Source organism: Equus przewalskii, chromosome 11, assembly GCF_037783145.1.
Source record: "Equus przewalskii isolate Varuska chromosome 11, EquPr2, whole genome shotgun sequence".
Classification (NCBI taxonomy): domain Eukaryota; kingdom Metazoa; phylum Chordata; class Mammalia; order Perissodactyla; family Equidae; genus Equus; species Equus przewalskii.
In genome coordinates this window covers 28,911,823-28,929,367 of record NC_091841.1, presented here as the reverse complement: position 1 = coordinate 28,929,367, position 17,545 = coordinate 28,911,823, and the positions used below count along the sequence as shown (strand labels likewise).

The 17,545-nt window shown below is 55.8% G+C and overlaps 1 protein-coding gene across 3 annotated transcripts in view; it reads right to left on the bottom strand.

Moving 5' to 3' along the window:
- LRP5 (LDL receptor related protein 5) overlaps positions 1 to 17,545 on the bottom strand; it is a 108,110-nt gene that overhangs the window by 12,926 nt on the left and 77,639 nt on the right. For all 3 annotated transcript variants that reach the window (XM_070565673.1, XM_070565671.1, XM_070565672.1), the window contains exons 12-17: positions 15,281 to 15,604; positions 13,254 to 13,453; positions 8,856 to 9,064; positions 7,067 to 7,257; positions 6,194 to 6,403; positions 2,809 to 2,934 (exon numbers count right to left, since the gene is read on the bottom strand). In XM_070565673.1, coding sequence (XP_070421774.1) covers positions 2,809 to 2,934; positions 6,194 to 6,403; positions 7,067 to 7,257; positions 8,856 to 9,064; positions 13,254 to 13,453; positions 15,281 to 15,604 — 1,260 coding nt within the window. The remainder of the gene's footprint in view (positions 1 to 2,808; positions 2,935 to 6,193; positions 6,404 to 7,066; positions 7,258 to 8,855; positions 9,065 to 13,253; positions 13,454 to 15,280; positions 15,605 to 17,545) is intronic.

Below are 17,545 nucleotides of genomic sequence, written 5' to 3'. Positions count from 1 at the left end.
CAGCCATGGATGTCTGCACGCTGGGCCACCAAGGAAGAACATAGCCTGATGCCAGCCATGGCCACGCCCCCTCCTGAGCTCCAGTCCCAGAGGCCCTGTGCCCTTGAATGCTGTTTTAGTTGACTCCCCAGCCAGGAAGAAGAGGGCCCTGGCCCTCCCGTGGGGCCAGCTCTGACTTTCCACAGGGCCCACAGGCCTAGCAGCCGTGTCGAGGGGGCGAGGTGGGACCGGTGGGGGTTGGACAGCCCTGGAGTTGAACCAGGCTTCCCTCAGCAGCTGTGCAACCTGAGGAACCACCTACCGCCCAGAACCTCCATGTCCTCGTCCCTGTCATAGAAGCAGCCACTGTACATCACAGGCTCCTCACGAGGGGTAACTGAGATGGCATAAGAGTGTGTGAGAGTGTGTGTGTGTGTGTCCGTGTGTGTGCACATGTGTGTGCCTGTGTATGCACATGTGAGTGTGTCTGAGTGTGTGTCTGTGTCATTGTGTGCGTGTGCATGTGTGTCTGTGTGTGTGTCTGTGTGTCTGTCTGAGTGTGCGTGTGTCTGTGTGTGCACACGTGTGTGTATGTGTGTGTGTGGGTCGGTGAGTATGTCTGTGTTGAGTGTGTCTGTGAGTGAGTATGCGTGTGAGTGAGTATGCGTGGCTGTGTGTGTGTGTGAGTGTGCATCTGTGTGAGAGTGTTGTGTGAGTGTGCGTGTGTCTGTATTGTGCATGTGTGTCTGTGTGAGTGTGTGTCTGTGTGTCTCTGAGTGTGCGTGTGTCTGTGTGTGCACACGTGTGTGTATGTGTGTGTGTGGGTCGGTGAGTATGTCTGTGTTGAGTGTGTCTGTGAGTGAGTATGCGTGTGAGTGAGTATGCGTGGCTGTGTGTGTGTGTGAGTGTGCATCTGTGTGAGAGTGTTGTGTGAGTGTGCATCTGTGTGTGTCTGTGTGGGAGTGTTGTGTGAGAGTGCGTGTGTCTGTGTGTGTGCATGTGTGTCTGTGTGTGAGTATGCAGTGTGGCTGCGCCTGGCTCGGGAAGGGCTCACACAGCGTTGGCGGGGCGCTGCTGAGAAGGCTGAAGCACCAGGCCTGTGCCTCGCCCACCTGGCTCCTGCCACTCCAGGGGAGCCCATGTTGTCTCCAAAAACCTCAGCAAGGCCTTCACCGTCTGTGAACCCCGGAGAAGTGGCCAGGGAAGAATGAAGACGGGTACACAGTAAATACACACCTCTTAGGCCCTGAGGAAGGGGTCTGGCATCCTCGAGTCTGGAGGGTCAGAGCCCAAGGGGGTCAGGGGCGACAAAGGAGCACATCCTTGTGTGGAGGCCCAGGGCTGGGGCCCAAGAGAGAGCTGAGCGCTCTGCGCAGCTCTCTCCACAGACCCTCTTTGCCAGGGCAGCTTGGACATCTGTGGGCACTGCATGGCCACTCTCAGGCCACGAAGCCATGTGAGCCCTGCGGCTGGAACTTGGAGAAAAGCCACCAGGAAGCTCAGGAGGGTCAAGGTGGCTCTCACTGGGGGATTGCCACAAAATGTCCCCTCTGTTCTTGGCCAAGCTTGAGGTGCAGAGTGTGAGGCAGGGCGGGAGAAAGCTCCAGAAGGACAGGCCCCATGGTCCTGCTCTTCAGGCACAGGATAAGCTGCTAAGAACAGGTGTCCATGTACTGACGGGGCATGTGCTGAACATCTGCTGTGTGTAGGACACTATGGGTGTCGTGGGGGGCAAGAAGAGGATGAAGCCTGACCCCCAGGAGCTCAGAGAGGAGAAGGGGAGATGAGAGGATCCAAGGTCACCTGGGAGGGCCCCGGGGCAGCAGAGAGGAAGCCCAGGGAGTTGGGTTTCATCATGGTGATGATGATGATTGTCACTTTTTATTACTGCCATCCCCATGATTAATAACAGCTGGCATTCCGATGTGCCATGCATCAGGGCCCACATGCAGAGCTCTGTTACTTAACGACCATTACAATCCTGCCAGGTAAGCACTCTCAATTTCTCTCTTTCGTAGAGGAGGAAACGGTGGCTCAGAGAGGGCAAGTGACCAGCCCAGGACAGCTCAGCTGGGAAGTGGCAGAGCTAGGATTTGAACCCATGCAGCCTTGGTGGAAGAAGAGGGTTAAGGGTAGAAGGCGAGGAAAAGACGGAACTGCAATAAGAAAGAGACAAGTCCACTTCTGGAGTTGAAGACTTCAACACCCTTGTCAGTAACTGACACCTCAAGCAGGCAGGCAGGAAGGATATAGACAATCGAAACAGCACCATCAATTAACTCCATCTAATCGACATTTATAGAATGCTCCACCCAACCACAGCAGACGACACACTCTCCTCAAGCTCACATGGAACGTTCACCAAGACAGACCACATGCTGGGCCATAAAACACACCTGAACAAACTTAAAAGGCCAGAAATTATACAATATCTGCTCTCAGATCACACTGGAATTAGGTTAGAAATCAGTAATAAAAAGATAGCTGGAAAATCCCCAACTATTTGTCGATTACACAACACATTTCTAAATAACACAAGGGCCAAAGAAGAAGTCACAGGAGGAATTTGAAAATATCTGAACCAACTGAAAATGAAAAAACAACTTATTGAAATTTGTAGGATGCAGCAAAAGTAGTGCTTAGAGGGAAATTCATAGCCCTGAACGCATCTATTAGAAAAGAAAGAAGGACAAATGAACAGATAGTCTGATTTGGAGACTAGATGCCACAGGGACCATGATTTTAAAAGGATGCTGGACAGAGACCTGGCAGGCAGAGAATCAGGCCCCTGTCCAGCACCCCAACAGAAAGTGCTGAGGTCACACCTACCACCACAGGTCAGCAGGTTCTGCAGGAGCACGAGGTGGACCGGGCATGAGCACCTTGGCGTCCCGTCACCCTTGGCAATGCAGATGTGGGAGCAGCCACCGTTGTCCCGGGCACATGGGTGGGCCGCTGCGGAGACAAAAAGAGGGAGGGGGTCAGGCTCTGCTTCCCACCTCAGGACTGCAGCCCGGAGGGTGCTGGGGATGAGGGCCAGGCGAGAACTCACAGGAACTGGCGCTCCTGTAGGCCAGGCCCCTACAGATCCTCCTACTTAATTCTCAAGGCGGCCTGCAGCGTCTGTTACTATTGACACTGCATTTTCGACGTGAGGAAACAGAGGCCAAAAGCACTTACAGAATTTTCCCAACATCATACCCGAGCCCGTCTGCACCGGCTCCCACTGTGCCCACACAGTCGCTCTACACTGCTTGCCTCTCTGTCTCTCATGGTGTAGCGGGCTGAGTGGTGACCCCCCAAAAAGATACGTCCATGCCCTAATGCCCAGGATCTGTGAATGTGACCTTATTTGGAAAAAGGGTCTTTGCAGATGTAATCAAGTTAGGGATCTCAAGATGAGGTCATTCTGGATTATCCGGGTGGGTCCTAAATCCAATGACAAGCATCCTTATAAAAGACACAGGGGAGAGGCCGTGCGAAGATGGAGGCAGAGACTGGAGTGACGCAGACACCAGGAATGCCTGCAAACCCCAAAAAAGCAGAAGGGGCAAAGACCTACCACCCCCTAAGGAGCCTCCAGAGGGAGCACAGCCCTGCAGACAACCTGACTTTGGACTTCCGGCCTCGAGACTGTGGGAGAATACATTTCTGTTGCTCTAAGTCACCCAGCCCGTGGAGATTTGTTAGAGCGCTGCAGGTGTGTTAGTGCCCACCTGGCAATTAAATAGCAGGGCGCTGATGCCCTGGAGAACTCGCATGTTTCACTTCAGCCAACCGCATGTGCCCAACCCCTGACAATAGGAAGGAGCTGGGAGGGTGGCTGGCCTCCCTCAGGGGAGAGGAAATGGCAGAAAAGGCTTCACTCCCCACCCCCGTCCCCAAAGACAAATCACACAGCTGTCCCTCCTCCACCTCGAGGATCAGGTGTTTTAAAATGACAGAAGTCAGTGCCGGCCCGGTGGCGCAGCGGTTACGTGTGCACGTTCCGCCTCAGCGGCCCGGGGTTTGCTGGTTCAGATCCTGGGTGTGGACATGGCACCGCTTGGCACGCCATGCTGTGGTAGGCGTCCCACATACAAAGTAGAGGAAGATGGGCATGGATGTTAGCTCAGGGCCAGTCTTCCTCAGCAAAAAAGAGGAGGATTGGCAGCAGATGTTAGCTCAGGGCTAATCTTCCTCAAAAAAAAAAAAAAAAAAAGACAGAAGTCATAGTTTAGAGTAGAGGTCAGCAAACTTTTTCTATAAGCAAGAAAGTGATTAATTTTGGCTTCACGGGCCAGATCACCTGTCACAACTCTTTAAGTCTGCCAGCTGCAAGGCAAGGCAGCCACGAATGACACATAAACCAATGGGCAGAGCTGTGCTCCAATAAAGCTTTATTCACAAGACAGGTGACGTCTGGCTGTGGCCCACAGGCCGCGGAGTGCCACCCCTGGTTTAGGGTTTAGCTGTGGGATCTTGTGGGGAGGCAAGCTGGGTGACCCATGTCCCAAACAAACATGAGAGAGCTCCCCTGAGGACTTCCCGCCCTCCATGTCACCCCAGATACTGCACATTAGTGTTCATGGGGACATCCTGCTTTCCAACCTCAAACCTGCTCACTAAACGTTTCCTGGCCGTCCTGTCCCCTCTGTTGCAGGAAGCTGCCGGCCAGCATGCCTGGCCTTTTGCCAACACCAGCAGGCGGCAGGTCTGGACACTCACAGGCTCCATGTTCACCATTCTGACCACTGCTGGCGATTCTGAAGGGCCGTGACACCCAGGAATCCATGACTTTGCTGAGCATGGTGTTCGGGGCCATGCAAACACAGATGTTCTACACCATATCCTTGGGGTGCCTCTGTTATCTGGAAGCTGTATACCCAGTGACTTCACTTATCCAGGACCCAGCTGAGAACCCACAAGGACGGATACCAGCCGCCCAGCAGCCCACGCAGAAGTGACCGTCGCTCTGTGTTCGCGGTCACGCCCTGGCTCTGGGCAGGGAGCCCGACCTCCCTCAGATCCACGTGTCTGTAATTCGCACACAATTCTACTGAACTTGGTTGCCGATTTTTGCCTAACCCACCAGAGGTGAGCCAGACAAAAGCCCAGTGGCTAAAACAGGGGTTCTGGCCCCCAAATCCGAGCCCTATCCTATTTAGTAGCTGAGTGACAGGGAAGTTAATACCCTTTCTGAGCCAGACTTTCCTCAGCTGCAGAACAACCATCGTGAAATAACATACGTGATGTGATAATATATGGAGCATGGGGCCTGGGAGGCAGCAGTCAGAACGTTGCGTGGCCACGGAGGGAGGCCAAGGGCAGAAGCTGGATCACAGAGAGAGCAACATCTGAGCCAAGCAGGAGCCAAAGAATGAGCTGGAGTCACTCAGAGAAGGAAATGGAAGGTGATCAGAGAGAAGGACTCTAGGGAGCAGGGACAAGGCCAGCGGGAGGCCGAGGGGCCAGGGGAGGCTGGCAGGGCAGCTCCCAGGTCCTCGAAGGCAGGCAGCTTGAAGGCGGCCAGACGTGGGCATCACAGGACAGGGACAGCAATGGGCCTGCTTACTGCTCTGTCCCAGCACCAGGCACTCGGCTGGCGGCCCAGTGTATTTACTGAACTAAGAGCAGGAAGACAGAGAGAGACAGGCAGATGTTACACACGTGGACAGCCACATGTGGAGGGGCTGGAGGAACCAGAACTCCCCCTCTCTCAAGGCAGTGGGCACAGCCAGGCTGGAGCAGGAAGATTCCTAAAATGCCCCCCAAATTTCCCACCCTAATCCCCACACAGTGGATGTGATGAGCTACCATGCCCATGGTTTGTGACCTTACACGGCAAAAGGGACTCTGCAGATGTGATTAAGGTTGCTAATCAGTTGACTTGGAATTAATGCCAAGGGAGACTAAAGGTGGGCCAGATCTAATCAGGGGGCCCTTGAAAAGCAGAGCAGGTCCCCCAGCTGGAAGTAGAGGAGGAAGTCAGACAGGTCTGGATGTGTCACTGAGTTGGGGGGAGCACGGGGCAGGACCTGAGGGTGGCCTCTAGGAGCCAAGCGCCATTCCCTCTGGAGGCCAGAAAGAAAACAGGGCCTCAGTCCTACAACTCTCACATCGGCCCGACCTCCTGCTTTCTCCAGGGGGCCGGGTTCAGGGGTCGCTGTGCTCTGCAGAGGCCCATCCTCCCCTGGGGGACCCCTGCACACACCGCTGCCCACCACCCACGTACAGAACTCCTCCAGGCTGACGTCCTCCACAGCGTGGATGCTGGTCAGGTGGGCGACACGGCCCTGGACGCGCGTCCGCTTGTCCCCGGTGGTCTTCTCCACACGCTCGATCATCTGCTGCTGGCGGTCGATCCAGTAGAGGTGTTTGCCCAGCACGGTCAGGCCCATGGGCTGCACGATGTTGGCGTCCTCTAGGGTCAGGCGGTTGGCCCCTGCAAGTGGGACAAGTGCCCCCTGAGTGGCGGTCAACCTCCAGAGCTCCGCCCATACCTGGCTCGGGAGAACGGAGGGCTGCCCAGGAGCCTGGGGGTTCCGCGCCCTGGCTGGAGCAGATCTGGTATCAGCCCTCGGACAGTCCTGCTCCTAGTTGCACTGGCCTTGGGAGCAGGGTCATAAGTGCCCACTGGGGACCCCAGTCACTAGCCCCCTACAAGCACAGTGCCTCCCCTCCCCCCACCACATCCCATAACAAGGAAGAAGGCACAGACTCCCGCTCTTGTCCAGCCCAGCGGCCTCCTGGTCTAAGGTGGCCATGGCAGAGCAGCCGCGAGCATGGGCACCGGAAGCAGAGGGGTCAGACTCCTGCTCCACCCCACGCTGTGGAATCCTGGATATCTCGCTCACCCTCTCTGAGCCTGCTCTCCTGCCTTTGCCCCTCGGGGACCATTTGGGACCTACATCCTGGAACTCGCAGGTAGGACTACGTGTGGTGTACATAAAACCCCAGAACAGTGCCCACTCACAGTGGGTCCCTGACAAACGTGGCCGCTGCCCCCGCCATCAGTGATGACAAGGAAGACTGGGCGTCCCCGGGAAATTCAGCCGGGGAGAGCTGCCGGGGGACTCGACCACCGAGGAGGCCCCAGGGCGCCTACCTGACAGGTCACAGCTTTCGATGCGCTTTAGGTCTGCGTCCACCCAGAAGAGCTTGCCCAGCGCGTTGTCCACCACGAGGGCCACGGGGCGGATGAGGCCTGTGGTGAAGAGGACCTCACGCTCGGTGCCGTCCAGGGCTGCGCGCTCGATCTTGGCGGCTCGGTCCTGCATGTTGGTGAAGTACAAGTACCTGTGGGAGGGGAGCGGGTGAGGGGTGCGTGCCACGTCCCGCCAGCTCCTGAGCCAGGGGGTCGCCTACGAAGCACCAGGAAGACCAGCCCCTGACTCTGCAGGCATCCAACGGGGCTTTCGAAAGTCACCTGTCACACGGCCCTGGCCTCTCGGAGCCGGCCCCGGAGGTTGAAAGGTCACGCCCTGTCCTGGGTTAAACAGTGTCCCCCAAGAATTCACATCCAACCAGAACCTCAGAATTTGACCTTATTTGGAAACAGGGTCTTTGCAGATGTAGTTAAGGATCAAGATGAAGCCACACTGGGTTAAGGTGGGCCCTAAATCCAATGAAAGTGTCCTTAAAAGAGAGAGAAGAAGCCACACAGAGAAGAAGGCAGTGTGACAATGGAGGCAGAAAATGGAGTGCTGTGAACACCGGGGTCCCCAGAAGCTGTGAGAGGCAGGAAGGGTCCTCCCCAGAGCCTGTGCAGGGAGCGCAGACCTCCTCACTTGGCTCTGGACTCCAGCCTCTGGAGCTGGGAGAGAACAAACATCTGCTGTTTTGAGCCCCTCAGGGTATGGTCATTCGCTGGGCAGCCCCAGGGACTCGTCCTCACCCCCGACCCCCCACAGATGCTAAGAAGTCCCTGCTTCTGTGCAGGCCAGCTTCGGGGGCAACTCATTCGGGCCCCGAAGCGCCCCCTGACATAACCAGGGCTCCCGCTCGCCGAGCCTCCTGCACTGTAGGAGCTGGGATGTCATCCTCACTTTTTCAGACGAGGAAACTGAGTCCCCAAGAGGTCAGATCACCTGCCTAAGGTCATACAGGCAGTAAGTGATGGTGTCAGGATTGGAACTCGGGGCTGCCCAGGCCCAGGACTTGTGCTGGTTCTAGCTGTCCCTGGGCATGAGCTCCACAAGCAGGGCCCCCAAAGTCTGATTCCCAACTTGCACGTCAGCCCTGCAGGTCCTTGAAGATGGCCACCGGCTCCTGCCTCCTGCTCTCAAGCCTTCGGGGGCTCGGCTTCCTTTCTGAGCCCCCCTCCCACGCCAGGGGCGCCCTTAGGGACCCTCCAAGGCTGTCAACGTGTCCTGGCTGCCCTCCCATCTATCAGAGAACCTGAGGGCCGACGGGAGAGCGTCAGGGACCTTCACAGAAGGAAGAGGCTCCCAGGAGTCGAGGCTGAGCCCAGGAAGGTAGTGAGCTCCCCATAGTGGACTATGTGCACATGAATACCCAGCCACCACCTGGCATGCTATGGAAGGGATTTTGTATAGGGTTCAAGTTTGATGGGGATGGCACAAAACCTATGAATTAGAATTTACACCCTTTCTCTGTCTCTCAGCAACTGCCCCCACCCCAACCCCATGCTCTCCCTGTGCTCGCTTCCCGTTAAGGCCACCCCTCTGTGTCTCTGCCTCTCTGCTGTGACTGTGAATGAGTCAGCGCTCCACGCCCTGCTCTGGCTGCCATGGCAGGACACTGTGGAGCTTCTGGTTGACTGGAAGGTCGGGGGTGGAATGCCTCCCAGCCCCAGAGGCTGAGCCTCAGGGAGGGCCGCCCGGCACGGTGCAGCACCCCACCCCACGGTGCCCAACGCCACTTCAGCCTCGCACCCTCGCTCAGCGTTGACGACGATGGCCCTCGGCTTGTCGCGGTCCCCACGGAGCACCACGCCCATGGCCTCCCCGTTCAGCCGGTGGACGTTGATGGTGTTGGTGGCCTCGCAGGTCCAGAAGAGCGTCCGGCTGTAGATGTCGATGCTGAGATCGTGGGGCTGCCGGTCTGGGCTCTGGCTTTGGCCAGGAGAGGTCAAAACGAAAGGCTGCAAAAGAGTAAGAAAAGAGAACCCGCTACAGACACGGAAGGGGACACAGGCCTTGGTGTGGGTGGCCCCACAGTCAAAGTTCCACCCTGTTTGGGGACCTTTCCTTTTAAACCAGCTCTTGTGCACCCGCCCACTTGAGAGTGAAACAGTGATTCCAGAAGAGCTCATGCCCATGAACCCAGATCTCAGGCCCACCCATCAGTGCCTTCAGCAGCCTGCTGTCCGCCACCCACACTGGCGGCCTCGTGCTCTCCAGGTCGTGCTGCACACAGAAGGACCACCTGACGGCTGGGCAGTCACCCCAGGACCACGGGCCCTGCCCAAGACGTCGTCGCTCTCTTTCTCGTTTTCTTGGACCCATGCTTTTGTGTTAAGACCCTAAATCTTATTGTTTTTTAAATTTAAGGATAGAGGGGTACAGGACAGAGGTTCACTCTCACAACCCTCTTCCCGAGGGAGAGAGGCCAGGGGCACATGGCCAGGGGAGGGTGCAGGGCCAAGGGTACAAGGCCATGAGAGGGTACAGGGTCAGGGAGGGCCAGGTAAGGGCCAGGAGAGGGCACGGGAATGGCCCGCAGTGCATTTGGGAGCACAGGGGCCCGCCGCATCTCTCGGCGGCAGTTTTCCCTCTCACATTTTGTGGGTCTCCACCCCGGGAGAGTCTCCTGGGAGCTCTGTCTGACTCCACGCCAACTGCTGCATCTCAAGGACAAGCCCTGGCTTTCGGAGCCGCTCAGAGAGAATCCCTTCAAAGGGACCCTGCTTCACAAACTGATGCAGGAGAAGGGGAGAGCCCAGCGTTGTCCCCCACAGAAAAGAAGCCTGATTCCCTGGTGCTCCTGGTCCCTCTGGGTTCCCCTGAAAGACTGCATTCAGGTCTCCGGTGACCTGATCTGGCACAAAGGGGCCTTCCCCAAGCTCCTGGGCAGCCGCTCCCAACGGTGTGGATCACAAGTTCCTTCCTCTGAGAAGGGGAATCATCTTAAGATGATGCTCTGATGACAGCTCGTTGCAGGCTTTCTTTATCTACCTCTTGTCAGCAGTTAATAAAATGAGAAATCTCCCGGCAGACGAGAGGGGGCTTGCAGCCAAAAGGAAGCCCTCTTTCCCAGGCCCAGCCTCTTGGACCCAGCTGGAGAAGACCCCCAACCCCCTACCCACCACACACACACACAGCAGCCTCTGGTCCAGCCCTCCTGGCCAGCTGGACAAGTGTTACTCATGTCTGCAGGTAACAATATCCACATCCCCGAGAGCTTCAGGCCCTGAGAGCCAAGCGTCAGCTCCAATGGAGCACATTCCTTTCCCTAAAGCCACAGAGCTCTCTGGCCACAGACCACAGCCCGTGCAGCTGTCGCGCTGGGAGTAAAGCAAGATTTCGGGGACCCCCGGCCGGAATCGGGACCCCTGTCGGGGGTGGGTGTGTGTAGCCGGGCACAAACCAGATTCTGGCATAGTCATCAGAATGACCAGCTGAAAAACGCACATGGTGTGGAGCGACAGGCGGCCCCGCCCCTCCCCGGGCAGACAAAAACAAGGAGACAAACTTTCCCGGCTGGCCAATTCCACAAAACCCGAACTCCAATTTTATGTTGAGGTTTTTTTTTCTTTTGCGGGGGGAGAGGAAGATGGTTGCCGAGCTGACACCTGTGCCAATCTTCCTCCGTTTTGTATGTGGGACGCCGCCACACCATGGCTTGATGAGCAGTGTGTAGGTCCATGCCCAGGATCCAAAACCACGAACCCCGGGCCACTGAAGCAGAGCACGTGAACTTAACCACTACACCGCCGGGCAGCCCCCACGAACTCCAACTGTGATGTGAGTAACAACACGCATGCCAATGCAGAATTTCTTAGGAGGATCCTATTCAACACCACAGCCAACACCCCACTCTCCTCACCGGGACAAAGGGGTACTGAGCAAGTGGGGATGTCCCCAGCAGCGTATTCACCACGGCACAAAGATGGATGCAACACAAGAGTCCATCAGTGGATAGACGGAGAAGCAAAATGTGCTGTGTGCACACGATGGAATATTACTCTGCCCTAAAGAGGAAGGAAATTCTGACACCTGCTATGACACGGATGAACCTGGAGGGCATTAGGCTGAGAGAAATAAGCCAGACACTAAAGGACAAACACTGTGTGGCTCCACTTCCAGGCGGTCCCTAAAGGAGTCAAATTCACGGAGACAGACGGGAGAATGACGGGAGCCAGGGACCGAGGGAGGAGAGAGCGTGAGGAGTCTGTGTTTCCTGGGGACAGTTTCAGTTTGGGAAGATGAGAAAGTTCTGGAGATGGATGGTGATGATGGCTGCACAACAATATGAATGTACTTAACGACACTAAGGCGTACAGTTAAAAATGGTTAAAAGCGTGCATTTTATGTATATTTACCACAATTAAAAAAAACCCAAAAAATTAAATAGAAAAAAATAACTGAGACAAGCAGATAATAATTTAAGACATCCTTCTTGGGGGTGGGGATGGCGTCCCTGATAAGATTCAAAGGCACAGCCACCGGAGGGTGGGGCTTGGCAAGGGGCGCAGGGATGTTTTCTGAGTTAAGTGGAAACCCAGAAGCTGTTCCGAAAGGTCTTTTTCTTCAAAGTCTTTCTGCCCCTTTTGCCTCTCCCACGAGACTTTAAGGCAATTTGCACCCAGTAGCTCTCTCAGCAGGGAAGCCACCGCCCGTCAATTAGCACTTCCCGTTCTCCAAAGGACTTGGAATGACGGTCACCTGCGTGGAGCAGAGCGGGATGAAAGGAATCCATTTCCACCATCCCCGCCAGGCTCTGCTCCCACAGAGAGATGATCACAGCTGCCCAGACACGGCCCGCTACCATCAACCCAGGACACAGACCTCAAAGGACGCCTTGTTAACCTCACATCGCCGTTGCCGGGATGAAGTCTTCCGTGGAAAGCGATGCCCAGCCCACACAGACAGCACCAGCGCCCAGCCCAGGGTAGGAAGAGCCAAATCGACTTTACAAGACACGAAAATCAGCTGAAAAGTCTCCCCCACGGGCATGTCTCTGCATCCCTGTTCTAACAGTATCACGGTTTCCCAGAGGACACAGCTCCTGCCCCGACCACTCGCCCGAGAAAGAGACCGTCTGGTTCTGTGGTTTCTGTGAAAGGAGCCTTTGGAACTGGAGTGACGGGCCGGGCACGTCCCGACTTCCATGCGAATGGAACACCGGTCCCAGCTCCCGGCCACATGGAGATGCCGGGAGTGCCCGAGGCCGCGGCAAGAATGTCCTTTCTGGAGTAGGTCTCAGGAACCTGACTTGGAAAAGCAGTCAGTTCTGCTGGAACGCGCATTTTGAAAACACGTATTTGTTCTGAAGCAGGGACGTATCGCGACAATCAGAGCACGACACGGATTTCGCATCTGCTGCTGCGGTTTCCTCCGTGAGAAGCACCTGGTGAGAGCAGAGAACTGCCCCGGGCTGGCCTCGCAGGGACACACACGTCCACCTCCTCCGTCGTCCTCCCGAGTGCCATCAGACGCACCCGCCACACTGGGGTCACGACCTTCCATCCCATTGCAGACAATCCTCCTTCCACCGTTTCTCAGAAACCCACAAGCCACAACCTTCCGATGCCCACGTCCTCAGCCAACCTCGGGTCTTCTCGAGGTAAAGCGCCACACTCCTCGGACCATTTAACATGCCGAAAGCGGCTCTGCGTTCCTAGGTTCCTTCCTTTTCTCCTAACGTGTCACTGACAGAGTCTGAGCACCGGCCGCCTGGCCCCCTCTTCCCATAAGCCCTGCGGTTTGCACTGTGCGGTTTTGCACAGCGTGGTAATTTTTAGGAACATGTGTAGTGCACTATAGCAGAGCTGACTACACAATTCCTATGAAATGAAGGAAAAATCTAGAATTACCAATAGCAACGATCCGTGCACAAAACCACTGTGGAAAGAAAAGAAATCCTTGGGGGTCCTCCCTCCCGCCTCTGCTCAAACAACCGTAAAATCCAGGTTCTCTGTGATCCCAGTCTAAGGGGTTCCCACTGCTCGGGATCAGACCTGCAAGGACAGAACCAGAGCCCAGATCATCGTTTACCCCAAAGCGTGCTCTGGCGGCACCCCCTCTGCTAAGAAAAGGGGGCAGCAGCCTGGAAACCGCAGGGTGAGCTCCCCATGGAAGTGCCCCCACGCCCCCCACAGGCGCACTTGCCTGGGTCCCGTCGTCCTTGGCTCGCTTGATGTTCTGGCGCCCGTCCACCCAATAGATGAACTTGTCCAGTGGGTCATAGTCAATGGCCTTGACATTCCTCAGTCCGTGCAGGGGCAGGATGAGATCCGGGCTGTGCTGGTCGTCGGGGATCATCCGGCTGATGGCACATTTCTGGCTGAACAGCAAGAAGGTGGTGGGTGCTAGAGGGAGGGAAAGAGATGGAGGGGGCCACAGGTCAGCATCCGGGCGCTGAAGAGGGAGCTGGAGGGACGGGCGCATTCTACTTTATGGTAAAAAGTGGATCTTTAGATGGACCCACTAGATGTGCACGGAAAAGAGGCGGGAAGGACATAAAGCCATTTCTTGGGGGTGGACTATGGGGAATGCTATTCTCCTTGTTGATGTGTCTCCATTGTTCCAGTGTTTAATGAGTGCATGTGTTAATTTTTAAAACAGACATGGATTTATTTCTAAATTATCAAGACAAGACAGAAGGAAGGTACGCTGGTGAGCTCAGACTCCCACCCACAGATGTACTCGGAGCTCGGGGGGCCTATGTAATCTGCCATACGCTCACATGTGCCCAGCTGAACTGCCGAACGCCGGCGAAGTAAACAGTGACACCGGGAGGGGACCCTCCTCGGGGGCGTCAGTGAGCAAAGCTGCCTGGGTTCAGAAACTGTGTCACTCAGAACGCGCAGGAGGCCCCTGGTTGCAACCGCTGTTAGAGTTACAGCTGGGTGGCGTGAAGCCAAGGATGGCCCCAGGTCTGCCAGCCGCTGGAGCGAGACTCAAGTCACAGCATCCCTCCGGCCGGTGGGTTACCTGCACCTGCGCTCAACCCCTCAAGGTTACGGCCGTCAGGGGGCGGGGACAACAGGACCAAAGGGAGCCCAAGAGTGGGGTGGCCCAGCCTGTGGCCCCAGGCCCATCACGTACAGCTCAGGGCCTCAAACAAGCCCCTCAGCCCATGGAAATCTCAAGTTCCTCACGTGCACGACCGGGATGCAGAAGACCAGCCCTCCTAATGCCCAGGGCTGGGCGAGGCTCAGACGAGGCCCGGATGACAGAGGGCTCATCACTGTCAGGGCTGCGCAGAGGCCGAGGTATGACGGCTCTCTGCCAACGTCACAGGAGAAAAGCCAGCCGATGGACACACCTGTTCTCCCCGGGGGGCCCAGGGGCAGGAAGTTCCCAGGCTCTCTGAACTTGACCTTTCTTGTGGAAATGAGAGCAAACAGGCCTAGCAAGGCAGAGGTCAGTGTGAGGATTACTCAACTGGGCATGAGGCCACACGGCAAGGGGTCAAGAGCAGGCCGGCGGGAGCCAGCCTGCCTCCATTCAAACCTGGTTGGAACCTTAGCAGCTGTGTGACCTGGGGCGGGTTACTACGCATCTCTGTGCCTCAGGTTCCTCATCTGCAAAATGGGGACAGTGATACTCCCTACTCTATTAAAAAAGCACTTAGAGGGGGAGAGACCAGTGGCGCAGCGATTAAGTTCACACACTCCGCTTTGGCAGCCCACGGTTTGCTAGTTCAGATCCGAGGTGTGGACCTACACACCGCTTGTCAAGCAGGCGTCCCACACGTAAAGTAGAGGAAGGTGGGCACAGGTGTTTAGCTCAGGGCCAGCCTTCCTCAGCAAAAAGAGGGGAGGGTTGGTGGCAGATGTTAGCTCAGGGCTAATCATCCTCCAAAAAAAAAAAAAAGGCACTTAGAACAATGCCCTGGCTCTTTAAGTGAGTGCTCTCTCCCAGTGACCAGTTTTCACATTCAAATATCCTCCCATGGAACGTTCTAGCTGAAGGCTTGCCCCATCTACTTGTGTCTTGATGAAGCAACAGGTCCTCCACTTAACCTGGGCTACCAGGGAGCATTATACAGCATGTGCAGTGCACAGCCTGCCCAACCGTCCAAGTGCACCAAGGCATCCCCAGATAAGAAGCTCCTTTCCACCGTCCCCCCCAACAAGAGCCAGCCTGATCCCGTGTCGGGGTGAGAGGCAGGGGGAAGGCGAGGCACTTACGGCTACAGTTGCGGCTACTGGGGTCCAGGGTGTAATGTGAGGCGCAGCTGCAGCGGTGGCCACCAGGGATGGCGAGGCACAGCTGGCCACACTGCCCGTTGTTGTGCATGCAGTCGTTGAGGCCGTCCTGGCGGGAGGAGTGGAACACCAGGATGTCCATGACGAAGTCCAGGTGGCCCTGGATGAGGGTGCGGTTGCGGCCATTGGTCTTGTCGGCCCTCTCGATGCTGTGCAGGTTCCAATCGGTCCAGTAGATGTAATCGCTGTACTGCGTCAGGCCGAAGGGGTGCGGGAGGTCGTCGGCGATCACAACCCGCTCCTGGCCTGCACGGGGACACACGGCACAGTCACGGCCACAGCAAGGGCGCCCCATGGGGCCAACCGCTTCAACCTGCAGCCTGGAAACCTGATCAGAGCCACAGAGCGTTCGGCCACTTTGGAGAACGGGCAGGATCGACCGAAGCCGGACGTCCAGCTACCCTGCGACCGGGCAACACCACGCCCACAGAGCGAGGGAAATGCACACAGCGTCCACCCAAACAACACAGACGAGAACGTGCATGGCGGCCACTGTGCGTAATTGCCATGAGCCAAAAACAACTCAAACATCCGTCCATAGGAGAATGGATAGGACAACGGTGGGTCTTCCTAAAATGGCAATGACACAGCGATAAAAAAGAACGACGACAACGCGGGCGAATGTCAGAGTTATCAGATTGAAAGAAGCCAGACGCTAAAGAGCACGTGCTGTATGATGACACTGATAGAAAGTTCTAGAACAGCAAAACTGGTACATGGAGATAGAAGTCAGGGCAGCAACGGACCCTGAGGAGGCCGGTGGGATCGACTGGGAGGAGGCGCAAGGGGCTGGAAACCTTGCCTTGATCTGCCTGGGAGCTACGCGGGTTACGTTGACACTTCTGTGTATGGACGAGCACGTGTGTGTAACAATTCTCCAACTTCTCCGCTTACAGTGTTTGGACTTTACTACATATGTGTTATACGTCAGCAAAAACCTTAAAATGCAACTTTAAAAACAATCTTCAGCCTCTTCAGCCCAGCAGTCTGGGGAGGTCGTGCGCCACCGTGGCTGGAAGCAGGCTGGAGACCGCCTGGACCCCCGCTCCTCCCCTGATCAGCACGTGACCTCGGGAAAGCTGTGCAAGCTTCTCCACCCTCAGTTTCCCCATCTGCAAAATGGGTCTTCTTAAGAGTGCCCGTGTGGGCATCCACGATGCTTAACTGTGAAACCGTGATAAAGTGGTGCATGAGATTTGCGATATCACCGTGAGAAATATTCAGTGAGACCGTGCATGCAAATTGATGTGGATTAAGGCTGCCCCAGCTAGAGAAGCCCAAGGTGACCTGGCCGACATGCCAAACTATATGACCCGGTGGATTTTTTTTATGGTATGAATTAGGACTGCCCCAGGGAGAGAAGCCCAGGGCATCCTCACCTACATGCCAATCTATATGACCAGATTGGTATCTAAAGTTATATGACCGCGCAATAACCAGACCCCATCTGCACTGAAATCATTTAGTGACTTTTTACATCATCTTTTCTTTTACCAGTAAAAATAAGTCACGTACCCATGCCTTATAAAATTAGCCCTAACCCTCAACTCAGGGCAACAGCAGGAGCTCTGACAACCCATGGGCCTGTCCCCATGCAGCAGACTGACTGCCCACGGGTCCTGTCCCCATGCTATTCTATTCTCTAAATAAAAGAGCACTACTGCCAGATCTTAAGAGTCTAAGAAATCTTTCTTTCGACTCCTCGGCTCACCGACCCCGCATCACAAATGGCCATAATGCAAGCACACCATAAGCGCTCAGTGAAAACTACGTGCAGAATAACACCCCCCAAAGATGTCCACATCCTGATCTCAAGAACTTGTGCATAGATTACCTAACACGGCAAAAGGGACTTTGCAAGTGTGACTAAGTTATGGATTCTGAGATAGGAGATGAACCTGGCTCACCCAGGTAGAATCAGTATAAACACAAGGGTCCATATAAGAGGGAGAGGAGAGTAAGAGAGAGATGGGCAGAGGGCTGGCTTTGAAGACAGACGGAGGAAGGGGCCGCAAGCCAAGGGATGCAGGCGGCCTCTAGCAGATGGAAAAGGCGAGGGGACGGATTCTCCCCTGGGCCCTCCAGAAGGAAGGAGCCAACAGCCTGACTTCAGCCACGTGAGACCCGCATGTGGGACTTCTGGCCTCCAGAACCGTAAGAGAAGAAATATGTCTGATTTTAAGCCGT